Source organism: Hippocampus comes, unplaced genomic scaffold (assembly GCF_001891065.2).
Source record: "Hippocampus comes isolate QL1 unplaced genomic scaffold, H_comes_QL1_v1.1 scaffold172, whole genome shotgun sequence".
NCBI classification, from domain to species: Eukaryota; Metazoa; Chordata; class Actinopteri; order Syngnathiformes; family Syngnathidae; genus Hippocampus; species Hippocampus comes.
The window spans coordinates 281,394-295,029 of NW_017805072.1; the positions used below are offsets into that span (position 1 = coordinate 281,394).

The 13,636-nt window shown below is 41.7% G+C and overlaps 1 protein-coding gene across 3 annotated transcripts; it reads left to right on the forward strand.

Annotated features, from left to right (window-relative positions):
• The first annotated feature begins 2,116 nt into the window (after nt 1-2,116).
• meltf (melanotransferrin) lies at nt 2,117-11,050 on the forward strand. 3 transcript variants are annotated; one of them, XM_019864715.1, is made up of 17 exons: nt 2,117-2,413; nt 2,598-2,728; nt 3,945-4,099; nt 4,621-4,720; nt 5,111-5,296; nt 5,433-5,589; nt 6,321-6,388; nt 6,495-6,679; nt 8,001-8,163; nt 8,495-8,640; nt 8,741-8,837; nt 8,915-9,109; nt 9,240-9,393; nt 9,758-9,825; nt 9,903-10,090; nt 10,592-10,784; nt 10,893-11,050. In XM_019864715.1, the coding sequence occupies exons 2-17, from the start codon at nt 2,677-2,679 to the stop codon at nt 10,952-10,954; spliced, it is 2,169 nt and encodes a 722-aa protein (XP_019720274.1). In that variant the 5' UTR covers nt 2,117-2,413; nt 2,598-2,676; the 3' UTR covers nt 10,955-11,050. The 3 variants fall into 3 exon arrangements, with proteins under 3 accessions (XP_019720274.1, XP_019720275.1, XP_019720272.1); XM_019864716.1 differs by having other exon boundaries at nt 2,640-2,728; XM_019864713.1 differs by having other exon boundaries at nt 2,117-2,728.
• The last annotated feature ends 2,586 nt before the right edge of the window (nt 11,051-13,636 follow it).

Below are 13,636 nucleotides of genomic sequence, written 5' to 3' on the forward strand. Positions count from 1 at the left end.
AGATAGATAGATAGATAGATAGATAGATAGATAGATAGATAGATAAATAGATGATGATATTTATCCCTGCGCTGCCTATTTTGGTACAAAATAAATGTCTTTATTGAGATTTGTGCGTTTCGATAGCCCAACTTTTCGTGTTTATCGTGTGACTGTATTAACCGTACATCAAGCTATGAGATGTATTGATGCGTTGACTTGATTGCATACAATGGGGCATGCTCAAAGTCAAATGTTCCTGCAGTTCATCGTGACTGGACCAAGAAGTGGTACTTTAGTCAAAACATGTCGCACAACGGCAATGGCAGCCACGAAGCTCAAATAAAATCTTGTGTGAGTTATTTGGATTCTGGACTAATCGTAACACCACGTGGGAGGAATCCAGAGTACTCATCACAAGCTTGGGTGGAAGATGCAAACCTCACAGAGGTAAACCCCAGCCAAAATTGGAACCTCTTGGCTCAACCACATGATCCATCGTCCACCCTGGCTGAGCTTCGTCTCTGCCAAGTGCTCATTTTGAGCGTATCATTTTTTTGGGTTGAGATTGCCGACATCCACTTATGAATGTACAGTCCTTAGCAATGTTTTGATAATAGATGACACTATCCAGTTAGAAAACAACAACAACAAAAAATGAAGCTTCCAAGTCCAACGCTCACAGGATCAGATGACCACGGTCCAGAAAGGAATTCGGAACATTTTTTTGCCTGTAGGCAGAATGTTGCGTGAGAAAGTTGTTAACAAGAACATATTTCTTTGGGTTTCGGTCAATCTCTCTGGTGTTTTCACGTGCAGTTATGTTCAAAGGTGGTTCTTTGAATGTGCTGTACAACTGGAGTCACCATAGAGCCACTTTCTGTGGTGCTGAAAAATGCCAAGGCCACCAGTCTGATGCATGTCTGAAATAACACATTTGCTTCGATCAACTTTAATTTGTTAGGATTAAAAAATGATATTTATTCATGTGAAGACATCTTCATGACTTCTCACAATAATTAGGAAACATATCTATAACACTTTATATGAATCTCTTCAAGTGTTTACATTTTTAAATGACCAAGGCCTAATCGACAAAATTCTTCGAAAATCACAATGTCCCATCGCTGGTAAGCTACGGTATTTTTAGAATAGGCCCCCGGACTATTCTTGTGGTCCTTGGGGGCTACCTGGCGACCGCCGACAGCACGCTGCCCACTCCAGCTGTTGATTCTCCTCCACATGAATATGAGTATGACCCCACTGTAGCTCATATCATTTCTCCCTGTAAGTGAAAATGAAATGGCTTTCAAAATCAGCTGACGCCATCGTAAATGCTGACACGCTCAGTGGGACTCGGAAATATTTTCTGTCACCTCATTGCATGTTGGGTTTCGTCACGTTACAGCCCCATAAATGTGACATGCAAGCTAACCTCAGAGCACATCTGCAAACAAATTACTGGCACCGCATTAAGTTTACAAGGATGAGGTTGGCAGAACATATCTTATGTTATGACCGCTATATCAGTCACTTCCTTTCAGACTTTACAAAGTATAGCAATATTCAAATTATGGATTTCTAGTTTGTAGTCTGCATCGTAATAATACCATATTACTGTGATTCTGAGGTCTTATGATGATAATATTAAGCGCAAATAATTGCTCTGCAGCTAGCCACTGTTTCGGCATCGATTGAAAAAAAGACCACCGGGCTGCCCTTGTGGACATTAAAACGTAAAAAAAAAATTTGCATTTAAGCGGTTATTACACAGAGCAGAGTGAGACATTTCAGACATGGTGTGTGCACAAAATGTGTGACCAGTCATAAGATTTTTGAATTTCGTTTTTCTGATAAATTTTCATCATGATCGAGTGAATCTATGAGAACATGAGAGCACTTCATATCGTCCTATGAGTTTAAGAGAAGCTCATGTGCTTCACTTTTACTGCTATTGTGTCGTAAAGACAAAAAAATTCTGGAAAGCAAGGTCAACGGTGTTGATAAATTTTTGCTGCCTTTTCCTGCTCAGAGAGTGAGTCACTTATCCCTTTCCAGCAGTCACAGTTTTACACGTGTATATGTGTCGAGTGTCCACTAGTGGAAAAGTCCCACTGCCACAGAGAAGAAAGCAGAGGTGAGGACTGTAAAAGACTTCTCTGTTCACACTCTGGTCTGCAGCTAGGCAACGCTGGCACTGAGAGGTGGCACATTTCTCTGACTGTTTTGAGCCTTTTGATTTCTGGCTAAGGCACGAAGTGGACAGGAAAACTAGCATCGATCATTCGTAGTTTTCATTAGGGCAACTTTCTCTATTTCACTGGGCTTGTTATTGAACGTCCATCAGACATCCCTCCATCCACCCACTTTCTGTGCCGCTTCTCCTCAAAGGGTCGCAGGTAGGCTGGATCCTTTTCGAAGCTGAGGGCAAAAGGTGAGCTTCGTTACTGAATCTTTGACATGTTTGACCCCGTCTCTAGTTAGTCAGCTTCAGACAGCAGGAATGAGCCAGACCGAGTGAGATTTGCTGCCACTTAAGTATCCTGCTTGTTGACATGCAGTAAAGTTGTGCAACATCATTCCTGAACATATGCTCAGAACTTTGACCCGGTTTATAGGTACAGTATAAAACCGAGATAAAATTTTCACTTGGACTGAAGAGTCGGCAGAGAGCCGAGAAGGAAGAAGAACGTGATCATGGCCACGTGGAGCACGACGGCGGGAGCCCTCCTGTTAATTCTTCATGCTGGTAAGAGAAAATGCTTAGTTGAACTATAGATCTATCCAGGAAACTCATATATAAGAAGTAACTTTATATGATGAAATTACAATCTAGGCATAGTTATTGCTGGATGGACAGCATAGCTTTCTGTGGCAGAGCTAGACTTTATTCTTGGGGTGGCCAAGGCTATCTCAGGGGGTCTGCGGAACAAAAACTTGGAAACACATTATGAACAATCAAAATCCATTTTTATATTGAATTAAATTCACACGCACGCATGCGGTTTGAAATATCTTCTGTAATGTCCTTCACATTGAGTAACTTGTTACTGTATGGCAGGGGTAGGGAACTCCGGTTCCTCGAGAGCCATATCCTGCCTGTTTTAGATCCAACCCTATTCCAACACACCTGATTCAAATCATCAGCTCATCAGCAAGCCCTGTAGAGGCCTGAAACAATCATGAACAGTTGAATCAGGTGTGTGTCTATGGCATATTGGTGCTGGGGCATTCAAGTTGCCTAGTTTATTGGAATGTGGGGTTTTTTTTGTTTCTTTTGTTTTTTAGTTTTTATGTTTTTTTTTTTAATCCAGCTAACAGTTGCAACATTTAGTAGTAAACGTTTTAAGGATAGGACATTTCAAATTTGAAGACTGGATGGCAATTCATTCTCAAGTTATGTGAACAGAAATTGACAAATGTCATATTACAAGACTGCATGAATGCACATTTAAAAAAAAACACCTTACTGTCATTCAGCGATCATTTCTTTGATAAATTTGCTAATTTAATAGTCATACATGCCAGGAAAACTGAATGTTCAAGTGCAACACTTGTTACAAAAAAAGTGAGAAAAAAAATGAGAGAAATAGTCACATACATTCAGGTGTAATTTGTGTTGTTTCTCTTGAGGAACCACTCATCACCAGTATCATATTTACAATTTGTAATGATTTTTTTTGTTCTTCCAGAATGAAACTTATTGTCTCTGTATCCTATTGAAGATATTTGTAGAATAACTGAGCCAGAATTACTACGCAGCCAAAGCTGCCATAGATTGAGTACCTGTAGTTCCCTTTAATCACGAAAAATGTTTTTCCCTTTTACCTAAAAATAATCAGACTTCTGTACCTTGTGACTTGTGTTTTTGGTGAAACTCTTGACATGCTCTGCAAACTAGCAAAGGAAATGATTCGTGAGGTTTAGTACATATGAACAAAACTGGCGTATCTCTGTCTGCTCAGTGTGCGGTCAAAGCAGCATCAGGTGGTGCACCATCTCGGACGCTGAGCAGAAAAAATGTGAGGCCATGTCCCAGGCTTTTGCCCAAGTCTCCATCCGGCCATCGCTCAGCTGCGTTCGTGGAACCACGGTGGAGAACTGCGTCCAAAAGCTCCAGGTTGGAAGCTGATTTATCGTTACACACAAAGGCTTTAATCCCCCACTTTTAAGCAATGGGACACCATACTGACTTCCTCTGTAATTTGGTGTTTGTAAAAGGTGCTATATGCCTGTTAAATAAATCCTTTTTGAGGTTTATGCCACAAAACCTAGCTGTCACTACATTTGGTAGCGTGTCAAAAAAAAAAAAACGGAATTGACCCTTTCATGCACAAATAATGATAACCTGCATCAGGATTTTTTTCTCGTGTTTTTATTAGTCTTTAGGCATGGGAAAAAAATAATGGCAGTGGATGGCAACACACATAAGCGTCCATTGTAGTAGTTGATGCACAACTGTGACATTAAGATTAATTAATGTAAGAGAAAACAACATTTGAATAGCTGTCCACTCTAGTAACCACTGTCCCTGAAAGGCTTGATTTTCAACGACACACTACATCGTTCGTCTATGCATTCGCTTGGTCTAGCTGTGTTGTTGTTTTTCATTATATGTTTATTTTCTGGCTTTGTCTGTAGAAAAACGAAGCTGATGCTTTGTCCATGTTTGCCTCTGACATCTACAACCTGGGCAAGAGTGCCTCATTCAAGATAGCTGCCAGTGAATCAAAGGCTGATCGTAAGATTGTTCATCTCCAGTGCATGCTCCCGTCATGTGGTTCAATCCCCTCATATCATTTTCACAAGATCAAAGGGTAAAATGAGTGCCATCGAGTGCCGTCTTTATCAGTTGTGTTTAAAGAAAGCACTTGACTACGTTGATAAGGTTCAGACAGGATCTGTGTCAAGGTATTCCTTTTAATAGTAAGATTTTTAAGAAACTGTTTCAACAAGCGGTGAACAACCTCCATCCTTCTTGAGTTATTAGATTGGTTTTTTTTTCCACTGATGGTGGCATATTTATCAATCATGTTGTTAGCCTTCGATTAGTGAGAACGTTTCTGCCCTGAGTCATTGCATGTGTTTATATACCTTCATGGATCTCACTGTTTACACTTTGTCACCTCAGGTACCGGGGCCTCTTACTTTGCAGTCGCCGTTGTAAAAAAGGTCAATTCTGGCATCAACATCAATAACCTGGCAGGGAAAAAGAGCTGCCACACTGGGAAAGGCCGAACAGCCGGATGGAAGATGCCCATCGGATATTTCATAGACCAGGGTTACATGTCAGTCATGGGCTGTGACTTCTCAAAGGGTAGGTTCATTGCATTGTTGAAAGAGCCCTCAGAACCATGCCTTGATATTTTCTATGTGTGTGTGTGTGTGTGTGTGTGTGTGTGTGTGTGTGTGTGTGTGTGTGTGTGTGTGTGTGTGTGTGTGGGCACGATCAGGTGTGGCACAGTTTTTTAATAGCAGCTGTGTTCCGGGAGCAAATGAGGCCGGCGATCCTGCGTCTCTGTGCAAGCTGTGCGCTGGCGATGTAAATGGACAACACAAATGTGAAGCGAGCAACAATGAACAATATTACAGCTATGAAGGAGCTTTCAGGTAACATACTGCGCCTCCGCAACATTAAAATGGTTTTATAAAGTAATGCTAAGAATTCATTTTGAGATTTCTGATAAGTCACAAAATAGCCTAAGTCAATATATATAGCAATGCAGTCAAAAGCCTCAATTTGAACACCCCAGAACGTTAATTATACTTGCTTGTCAAAGGACTCGGAAGTGGACTAAGTTATTTTATGAATTGACAGCGGCACAAAGTATCATCGTCTACATATTTCAAAATGCTGTGTTTGGCTGAAGTGCGCAAAAAGTTGCCCAAATGTTTTTTGATGATGATGTGGTGCTTTTAATATTAAAACATGATGACAATATTGTGGCAATTTTAAAATTGCAATTTCTCAATATTGCCATTAGGGTTACATCACTTCTGTCCATTGGTGTGAATGTAAATCAGGGGTGTCTCATTTTTGTCGTGGGCCACATTTTAGTTTGCGTTTCCCTTGGATGGCCGCTATGACTGAAACCAAATAAAAAAACTCAATAATAACGGTTTGTTCAACTATTGTTTAAGTTACTATAATGAGGGGTTTGGTTTACAAGAAAATGCTGACAATGTCTCTTATTTAATACATATGAAAATTTTAAATTTTGGTCGAGATTTTAGCAAGCATCATGGAGTTTGACATGTTTGATTTGCTTTCGCGGGACACATAAAATGATGTAAATGATTGTTTATAAATGAATGACTCCTATTCTGATTGGCCCCATTAGGTGTCTGGCTGAAGGCGCAGGAGATGTAGCTTTTATCAAACACACAACAGTTGAAGACAATACAGATGGTAAGGACTTACTTCATTTCCTCAGTGGCTATGTTACACAGAGTACTGAAAGACACCATGAGTTGTTCGGTCTGTAACCACTGATTTTTTTTTTTTTTTTCTCCAGGTCACGGCCCTGCCTGGGCACATAAATACAAATCAGCAGACTATGAGCTGTTGTGTCGTGATGGAAGAAGATTTCCCGTCAATGAGTGGAAGACTTGCAATCTGGTCCGCATCCCATCCCGCGGCATTGTGGTTGGCAATCACGTCACTCCCTCTGTAGTGTTTAACATGCTTTCTCAGGGACTGGTAAGTCCAAACATCTCACCCCATTACAGTAGCAACAGCCTGAAAGCACAGATCATTGATTAAAAATTGGGGTTTGCCTTTTGTATCGTTTGTTTATTGCCTGGGATTTTCACAAATGTTGACTATTTTATATATTGCAGGGTTGTCACAATTTGGGTTATAGAGGAATATTTCAAATGTGCTTGAATGTGTTGTTATTATACTCACTAACAGAAGCATACAGGCTTATAATAGTTAATACGTTGCTGAGTCTTAAAGGGATTGTTGCCAACGTCAGGTTTCACAAATGGTGTCGTGGCAGATTTTGAGTCTTGATGTCAGTGTTCCCTCAATTCGCACGCGGGAGCAATTGTGCACTGCTCTGACCCGCTTGGCACGCACGGTGAAGCGCGCACCACGCACACACATTACATTATTTCTACATACATTCATAAAATTATATATATATATATATAATAGCCCATTCGCCAAATTGCTAGGTTATTTACATTATTATCCACACCTACCCAGCAAGTGGGTTAGGAAAATAGCCCAGTTTTTATAAGGGCAGTGGTTCTTAACTGTTGTCACCGTGGGGCCCGCATCTATGTGTTGATACAGTCGTGACCCACTTTTATGAAATTTAAAAAAAAAAAAAAGTGTTTTTGTTTGTTTTGAAATAGCCCCTGAATATACAACCGATCCACTTTATCCTCACAAGGGTCACGGGAGGGTGGGAGACGAACAACCATCCGTGCTCACACTTACACCTAGGGACAATTTTGAGTGTTCAATCAGCCTGCCATGCATGTTTTTGGAATGTGGGAGGAAACCGGAGTACCCGGAGAAAACCCACGCAGGCCAGGGGAGAACATGCAAACTCCACACAGTGAGGCTGGAGCAGGGATCGAACCCACGACCTCTGCACTGTGAAGTCGATGCGCGAACCACTGGAACACCGGGCCGCCCTGTACAACATGTTGTATATTATATATATTTTGAAACGCTGTTTCAAATGAATTTGACTACAGCGCCAAAAGCATCTGACTACCTACTGTATGACATCCGCCAGCCAAAAGCTGAGCTGCACTTTGCTTGTTTCCTAAAGTGAGTAATATTTCCAGTCCCTTACCCACTTTGTAATATGTTCCACGCGGGAAGTTGGGATGCATCTGTGTTGTACTGAAAAATCTGAATACAAATACATGTACATTCGCACAAACTGCCAAGGCCAACCCACATTGCCTCCGCGGCCCACTTTGCTCTCATGTGTATTACTGAATAATGGTGATTCATCAGGACATTTGACACAAAATTATTCATTTGTGCTTCCTATCTGCAGGAGTCTGGATTCAACATGTTTTCCTCCAAGCCTTACGGTGAAGGAACGCTGCTCTTTTCGGAATCCTCCGTCACGTTTCAGAGCGCCGAGTATGACGACCCTAAGAAATGGATGGGTCAGCTCTATCATAATGCCATGAGTGCCATGGACTGTAAACCTCCAGGTACCGATGGCTTTTGTTTGTATCCATTTACACACATACGTGCTTGCCATGACTGACAGGAGCCGTAACAAGTCGGGAAATTAAATGTCTAGATGAAATTGCAGTTCAGCATCAAAGGTTTTACTCTGCGCGCGTGTTTTACTGTTTTCTGTAGCTGCTTTGGGGAGAGTGGGTGACAAAAAATACATGTTTCAAAATTGGGTGATAAGTGAAGAGACTACCTCCAGTGGTAACATAACTATATTGTCCATGTCTTAAAAAAAAAAATTAAAAAAAGCTTCCACAGAATGTGCCGATCTACCTACCTGTTTGCCTGTCGATGTATTAATAGAAAGCCCTTTGCGGTGGTGTGTGCTGTCGACGGGAGAGCAGCAGAAATGTGCTGCGATGGGCTCGGCCTTTCAAAATAAAGGCCTTACTCCGTCTGTCAACTGTATCTATGGTGACTCTGTGACAGACTGCATGGAGAAAATAAAGGTAAGGTGTTGAGATTAGCAACATTGTTGTCATTTTAAAACGGACTTCCAAATGTCTGAATTCAAATCACGAACTTGTACATGTATCACTTCCTTCTCAGAACAAGGAGGCTGATGCCATCACTCTGGATGGAGGTTATATCTTTACGGCTGGCAAGGACTATGGCTTGGTCCCCGCGACTGGAGAGAGCTACACAGGTACAAAGAAGACAGAGTGAAGCAAGAAGACATCGCCAAGCTACAACACAGATTAACAATGTCTTACGTTCTTCCAGCGGATCGGGATGGCTCCAACTATTATGCGGTTGCGGTGGTGAAAAAGAGTAGCTATGGCATCAGGAGTCTTGATGATCTGAAAGGCCTTCAGTCCTGTCACACTGGATTGGGGCGCACAGCTGGTTGGAACGTTCCCGTATCAACCCTGATAGAGAAAGGCCTGATCAGCCCTCAACATTGTCAGATAGCCCAAGGTCAGTGGCTGTAAAAGAAGTAAGAGCTGGTGGACCTCATGAAACAGCTCATTTTGCATGAATCATCTCTCACCACGTGAAAAAAGTCTCTGAATATTGTTATTATTCTTCCCCCCCCAATGGTACATAGCGGTGGGTGGGTTTTTCAAGCAGAGCTGTGTACCAGGTGCTAATCAGCCCGGTTTCCCGAGCAACCTGTGTGGCTTGTGTACTGGAGACAGCTTGGGGCAGAACAAATGTGAGAAAGGAAAGGACCTGTACGATGGATACGACGGTGCCTTCAGGTAAAAAAAAAAAATCATACCAAACCCGCTTCTTAATCGATACATTTGATTTTCTTCCCCATCATCGAATGATGGTTCTACACGGTGATTATAGTGGTCGAGCACGTCTGCTTCAGGTTCGAATGTCCGCTCATGTCCTCCTGTGTGAATTTTGCACCATGTTTCCGTGCTTGCGTGAGTTTTTTATCCGGGTACTCCGACTTCCCCCCACTTTCCAAAAACTTTCATGTTGGGTTCAATGAAGATTCTAAATTGCCCATAGGTGTGAGGAACCCTAATGAGAATAAGATATAGAAAGAATTTTAGGTTCTTAAGCCTAAAAAGCCTCATTTTGAAAGTAATAATCATAATTTGTTCCATGCAGGTGTCTGGCAACAGGTGGTGGAGATGTGGCTTTCATCAAGCATTCAACTGTGTTCCAAAATACTGATGGTATCAGCAGAATCTTTATCACCCAAATATTACATTTGAAATGAATCCTCACATGAAGCTTTTGTGTGGTTATCCAGGGAACTCTGATGAAATTTGGGCCAGAGATCTCCTGTCCAAAGACTTCCAGTTGCTTTGTCCGCATAGCACCAAAGCCGAGGTCACCCAGTATAAATACTGTCATCTGGCACGCGTTCCCTCCCATGCCGTTATGGTGCGGCCTGACACCAACATCCACGCAATCTATGGGCTCCTGGACAATGCACAGGTACCAGAGAATAAAGGTTGAAATATTTCATTTTCTCAAGGGAGTCTCTTAACTGCAATTTACAGTGCAACTCTGTATGACACTTAAAGGGAGTTCATCTGTCACAAGTGAGGAATAGGAATAGAGATTTTTTTTTTCTTTTTTAAATTCTGTGTTGTCTGACGTGGAGCTGCCATTTTCTACCCAAGCTTGTGTTTTGCTGAGCGCTCCCGTTTTTTTCTTTTCCCTTGACATGAATAATTAGGGATCCAAATTTCTCTGGCATGAATGTGAGTGTGGCTGGCTGTTTGCCTGTGGGTTTTCAATCTGTGAATAATTGGCAACCCCGTGTGCCATGCGCCTCCCTAAGTCAGCAGTGCGAGGCCTCAACTTCCCTGATAAGAACCCTGACAGATCATGAATGGATAACTTGCCCACATTAATTTCTGCGTCATTTTCAAATAACATGTCTTGCCTAATCAGTTTCATTGTCCTTTTTTTTTTTTTTTTTTTTTTTTACAGACATATTTTGGCAGCGACATGGGTACAGAGTTCCGGATGTTTGACTCGCAGGCATACAGGGGCACAGATCTTATCTTCAAAGACTCCACCGTACGCCTCGTGGGGGTAGGTGACAGAAAGACCTACCAGGAGTGGCTGGGCCAAAACTACTTGGACTCACTTATCAACATGGAGTGTAATGCATCGTGTGCAGGTAACCACATTGCTTACGACGATAATATTTAATTTTGATGTCTTAAAATGGCATTGTTACGAGTGTAATATGATGAATTTATCGTGTGATCTGTTCCGTGTCTTGTAGTGATTTCCTCGCTGTGGTTGGTCACCGTAGCGCTGCTCTGCTCTGTGTTGACAGCCATCTGAAAGTCAGCATACGCAACGTCTTCTCCCACTCCCTTCCTTCCCTCACCCTGTTCCCTTGTCCTAATCCTTCCATCACATAGCATTGGTGAAAAAAAACGGATCCCTCCTCCCACTGATGTAAACCTTTTCAAATGCTTTTATGGGGCCAAAAACGAAAAAGAAAATGAGTTTGTCTATACCACCTTGTTTACACCCAGGTGGCTCTGCTGTATCAGAGCAGGTAGGCCTCGATGTTTAATTTTTTTCTATAGTAGCTTCAGGGACAGTTTTGAATTATCCATCACTATTTAGCTTACAGAAGTGGTCTTCACCTAAATAACTGATCCCCCCTCCCGTCATGATGTGGCAATAGGTACCACAATGCAAACAAAACACTCCAGCTAAACAGAATTAGTTTTAACCAAATTGAAACACCCTTTGTGGATTGTCTCTTTTGCGACTCTCAATCCGTACCTCCTCTTTGTTCATGGTCTTTTTTTCTGTCAGAACTACATTCATGTGTATTTTCTTAAACCCAGAGATTTATTTTTATATGATGTTCAGATGCCATATCAGTGTATATGTACTGACTCATACTGTCAAAAATGAGTGCATTCTTTCTTCTGAACAGAGATTTTATTTCAAGTGTGAAATGATGAAACGTAACTAATATTTAGTTGCCAGGCCAGTGAGTCTGCACGGGTATTAAGTATCTTAGCCAGCTGTGTTGTGTCTCTTGCTACAATAAATTCTTAATGCATCAAAAGGCATTTGTGTGTGATGTTTTTCGTATCACGTGCCGGTACATATTTGATGGATACAGCCAGAGTGAACTTCGTTCATCGCCAGAGCTGCGCAATGATTGAGCGTAATAAATATGTAACCCTTGTGCTGCAATTTCTACGATGTTTGTAACACATGTGTTACCCCATATGTTACAATTTCTACAATTTTTGTAGATTTTTGCGTATTCTTCATCACGTCATCTTTAAATCAAAGACACAGCATAAAAAGTGTGTGATATGAAATATTCCAATTCATGTTTTATTTATATAGATTTATATTTATGTTTTGGTCATAGCACAATACCGCTTTTATTGTCCATAGAGGGCAGAAATACAAAGAAAAAAATAAGAACTATATGTGTATGTATAGCACTGATGCCACTGAACATGTCGAGTGGTTGAAAGTGAAATAAATATTCAGGAATAATACTTTTACAATTTTTGTAAAATTGTATGTTGCGTTATATAAACTTATTTAGAACGACTGCAGCACATGGGTTAATAGATAGACTGGAGGATATGTACTCTGAACTAGATTGGAACACATAATCATAGAAGGTACAAACAAATTCGACTTTCCATCTTCTTTGTTGCTTGTCCCAGGATGGGTCAACAGGATAGCTGGTGCTTGTCTGACTTTTGGCGAGAGGCGGATACACACTGAATGTATCCGGCTGGCATGTGAAGTGGTGACATGAGGCAAGAGCGAGGAGCTTCGACTCGCTGGACTTCTGTGCGGGCAACACGGATTGGTTCCCACTCAGTGATGGTGAACGTGTGGGTGTGAATGGTCGTTTGTCTCCATATGTGCCCTGTGACTTAATAGCAATCGGTTCAGGGTGTAGTCTGCCTTCCGCCCAAAGCCAGCTGGGATAGACTCCAATAACCCACCACAACCATGTTCAGGATAGATGGATTGTTTCGGTTTAACCACTAAGGCAGGCATGTCCAGAAAGAAATATCCTGATTATTTGAATCAGATGTGTTGCTGTCACTTTGTTGAACAGTGGTGGATCAATTTCAACAATTTTTTCAAAATCAGAAAAAAATATTCCAAAAATTCATTTTGACCTTATTTGAGACATTCCTGTATTTTAATGAAGGTCAAAATTGGAATAGAAGCTAATTTTATATTTTGGATTCATATATTTCTATCTGACGCGAGGGAAGAAGTAGCGAAGAAGTAACCAGTTGTCAACCTCGCTGTACATCCCTGACGTGTGCTGATAATCCATCCATTTTCCGATCCGCTTCATCCTCATAAGGGGTGCTGGAGCCTATCTCAGCCGTCTTCGGGCAGTAGGCGGGGGACACCCTGAATCGGTTGCCAGCCAATCGCAGGGCACACATAGACAAACAACCATTTGAACCCACACTCACACCTCGGGACAATTTAGTGTTTTCAATGAGCCTTCCATGCATGTTTTTGGAATATGAGGAGAAACCGGAGTACCTGGAGAAAACCCATGCAGGCCCGCGGAGAACATGCAAACTCCACACAGGAAAGCCGGAGCCGGGATCAAACCCACGACCACTGTGAGGTCGACGTGCTAACCATTGGACCACCGGGCCACCCTGTGCTGATAATCTAATAGTAAATTAAACCAAAGAATTGACCTTGCCATTTCAATGCTTTTGGAGCGGACTGTAGAGCCCTACCAATGAAAAAGAGTTGGAAAACTCTGGGTTTGAATCTTCAGTTGAACCAACATAACTGAAGTACAGTACTCCACAGAGGAAGGCCAAACCCGAGATTCAAACCCCCAACCCTCAGCCTAGTGAGATAGCCATGCTAACCACTTGGTTACACGTTATGGCAGGTGCTCTGTTTAGTAAAATATTTAGTTGTGGTCCTTTTCTCAACAACCTATCACATCTTTGACAAACTGTGTTTATCCTGAAAATGGATGACCACACA

Bases quoted from the DNA above. Each gene is read 5' to 3' on its own strand.
- meltf (XM_019864713.1), top strand. From the start codon at position 2,677: ATGGCCACGTGGAGCACGACGGCGGGAGCCCTCCTGTTAATTCTTCAT. The intron at 6,389-6,494 runs GTAAGGACTTAC...TTTTTTCTCCAG, and splicing joins AGTTGAAGACAATACAGATG to GTCACGGCCCTGCCTGGGCA. The intron at 9,110-9,239 runs GTCAGTGGCTGT...AATGGTACATAG, and splicing joins ACATTGTCAGATAGCCCAAG to CGGTGGGTGGGTTTTTCAAG.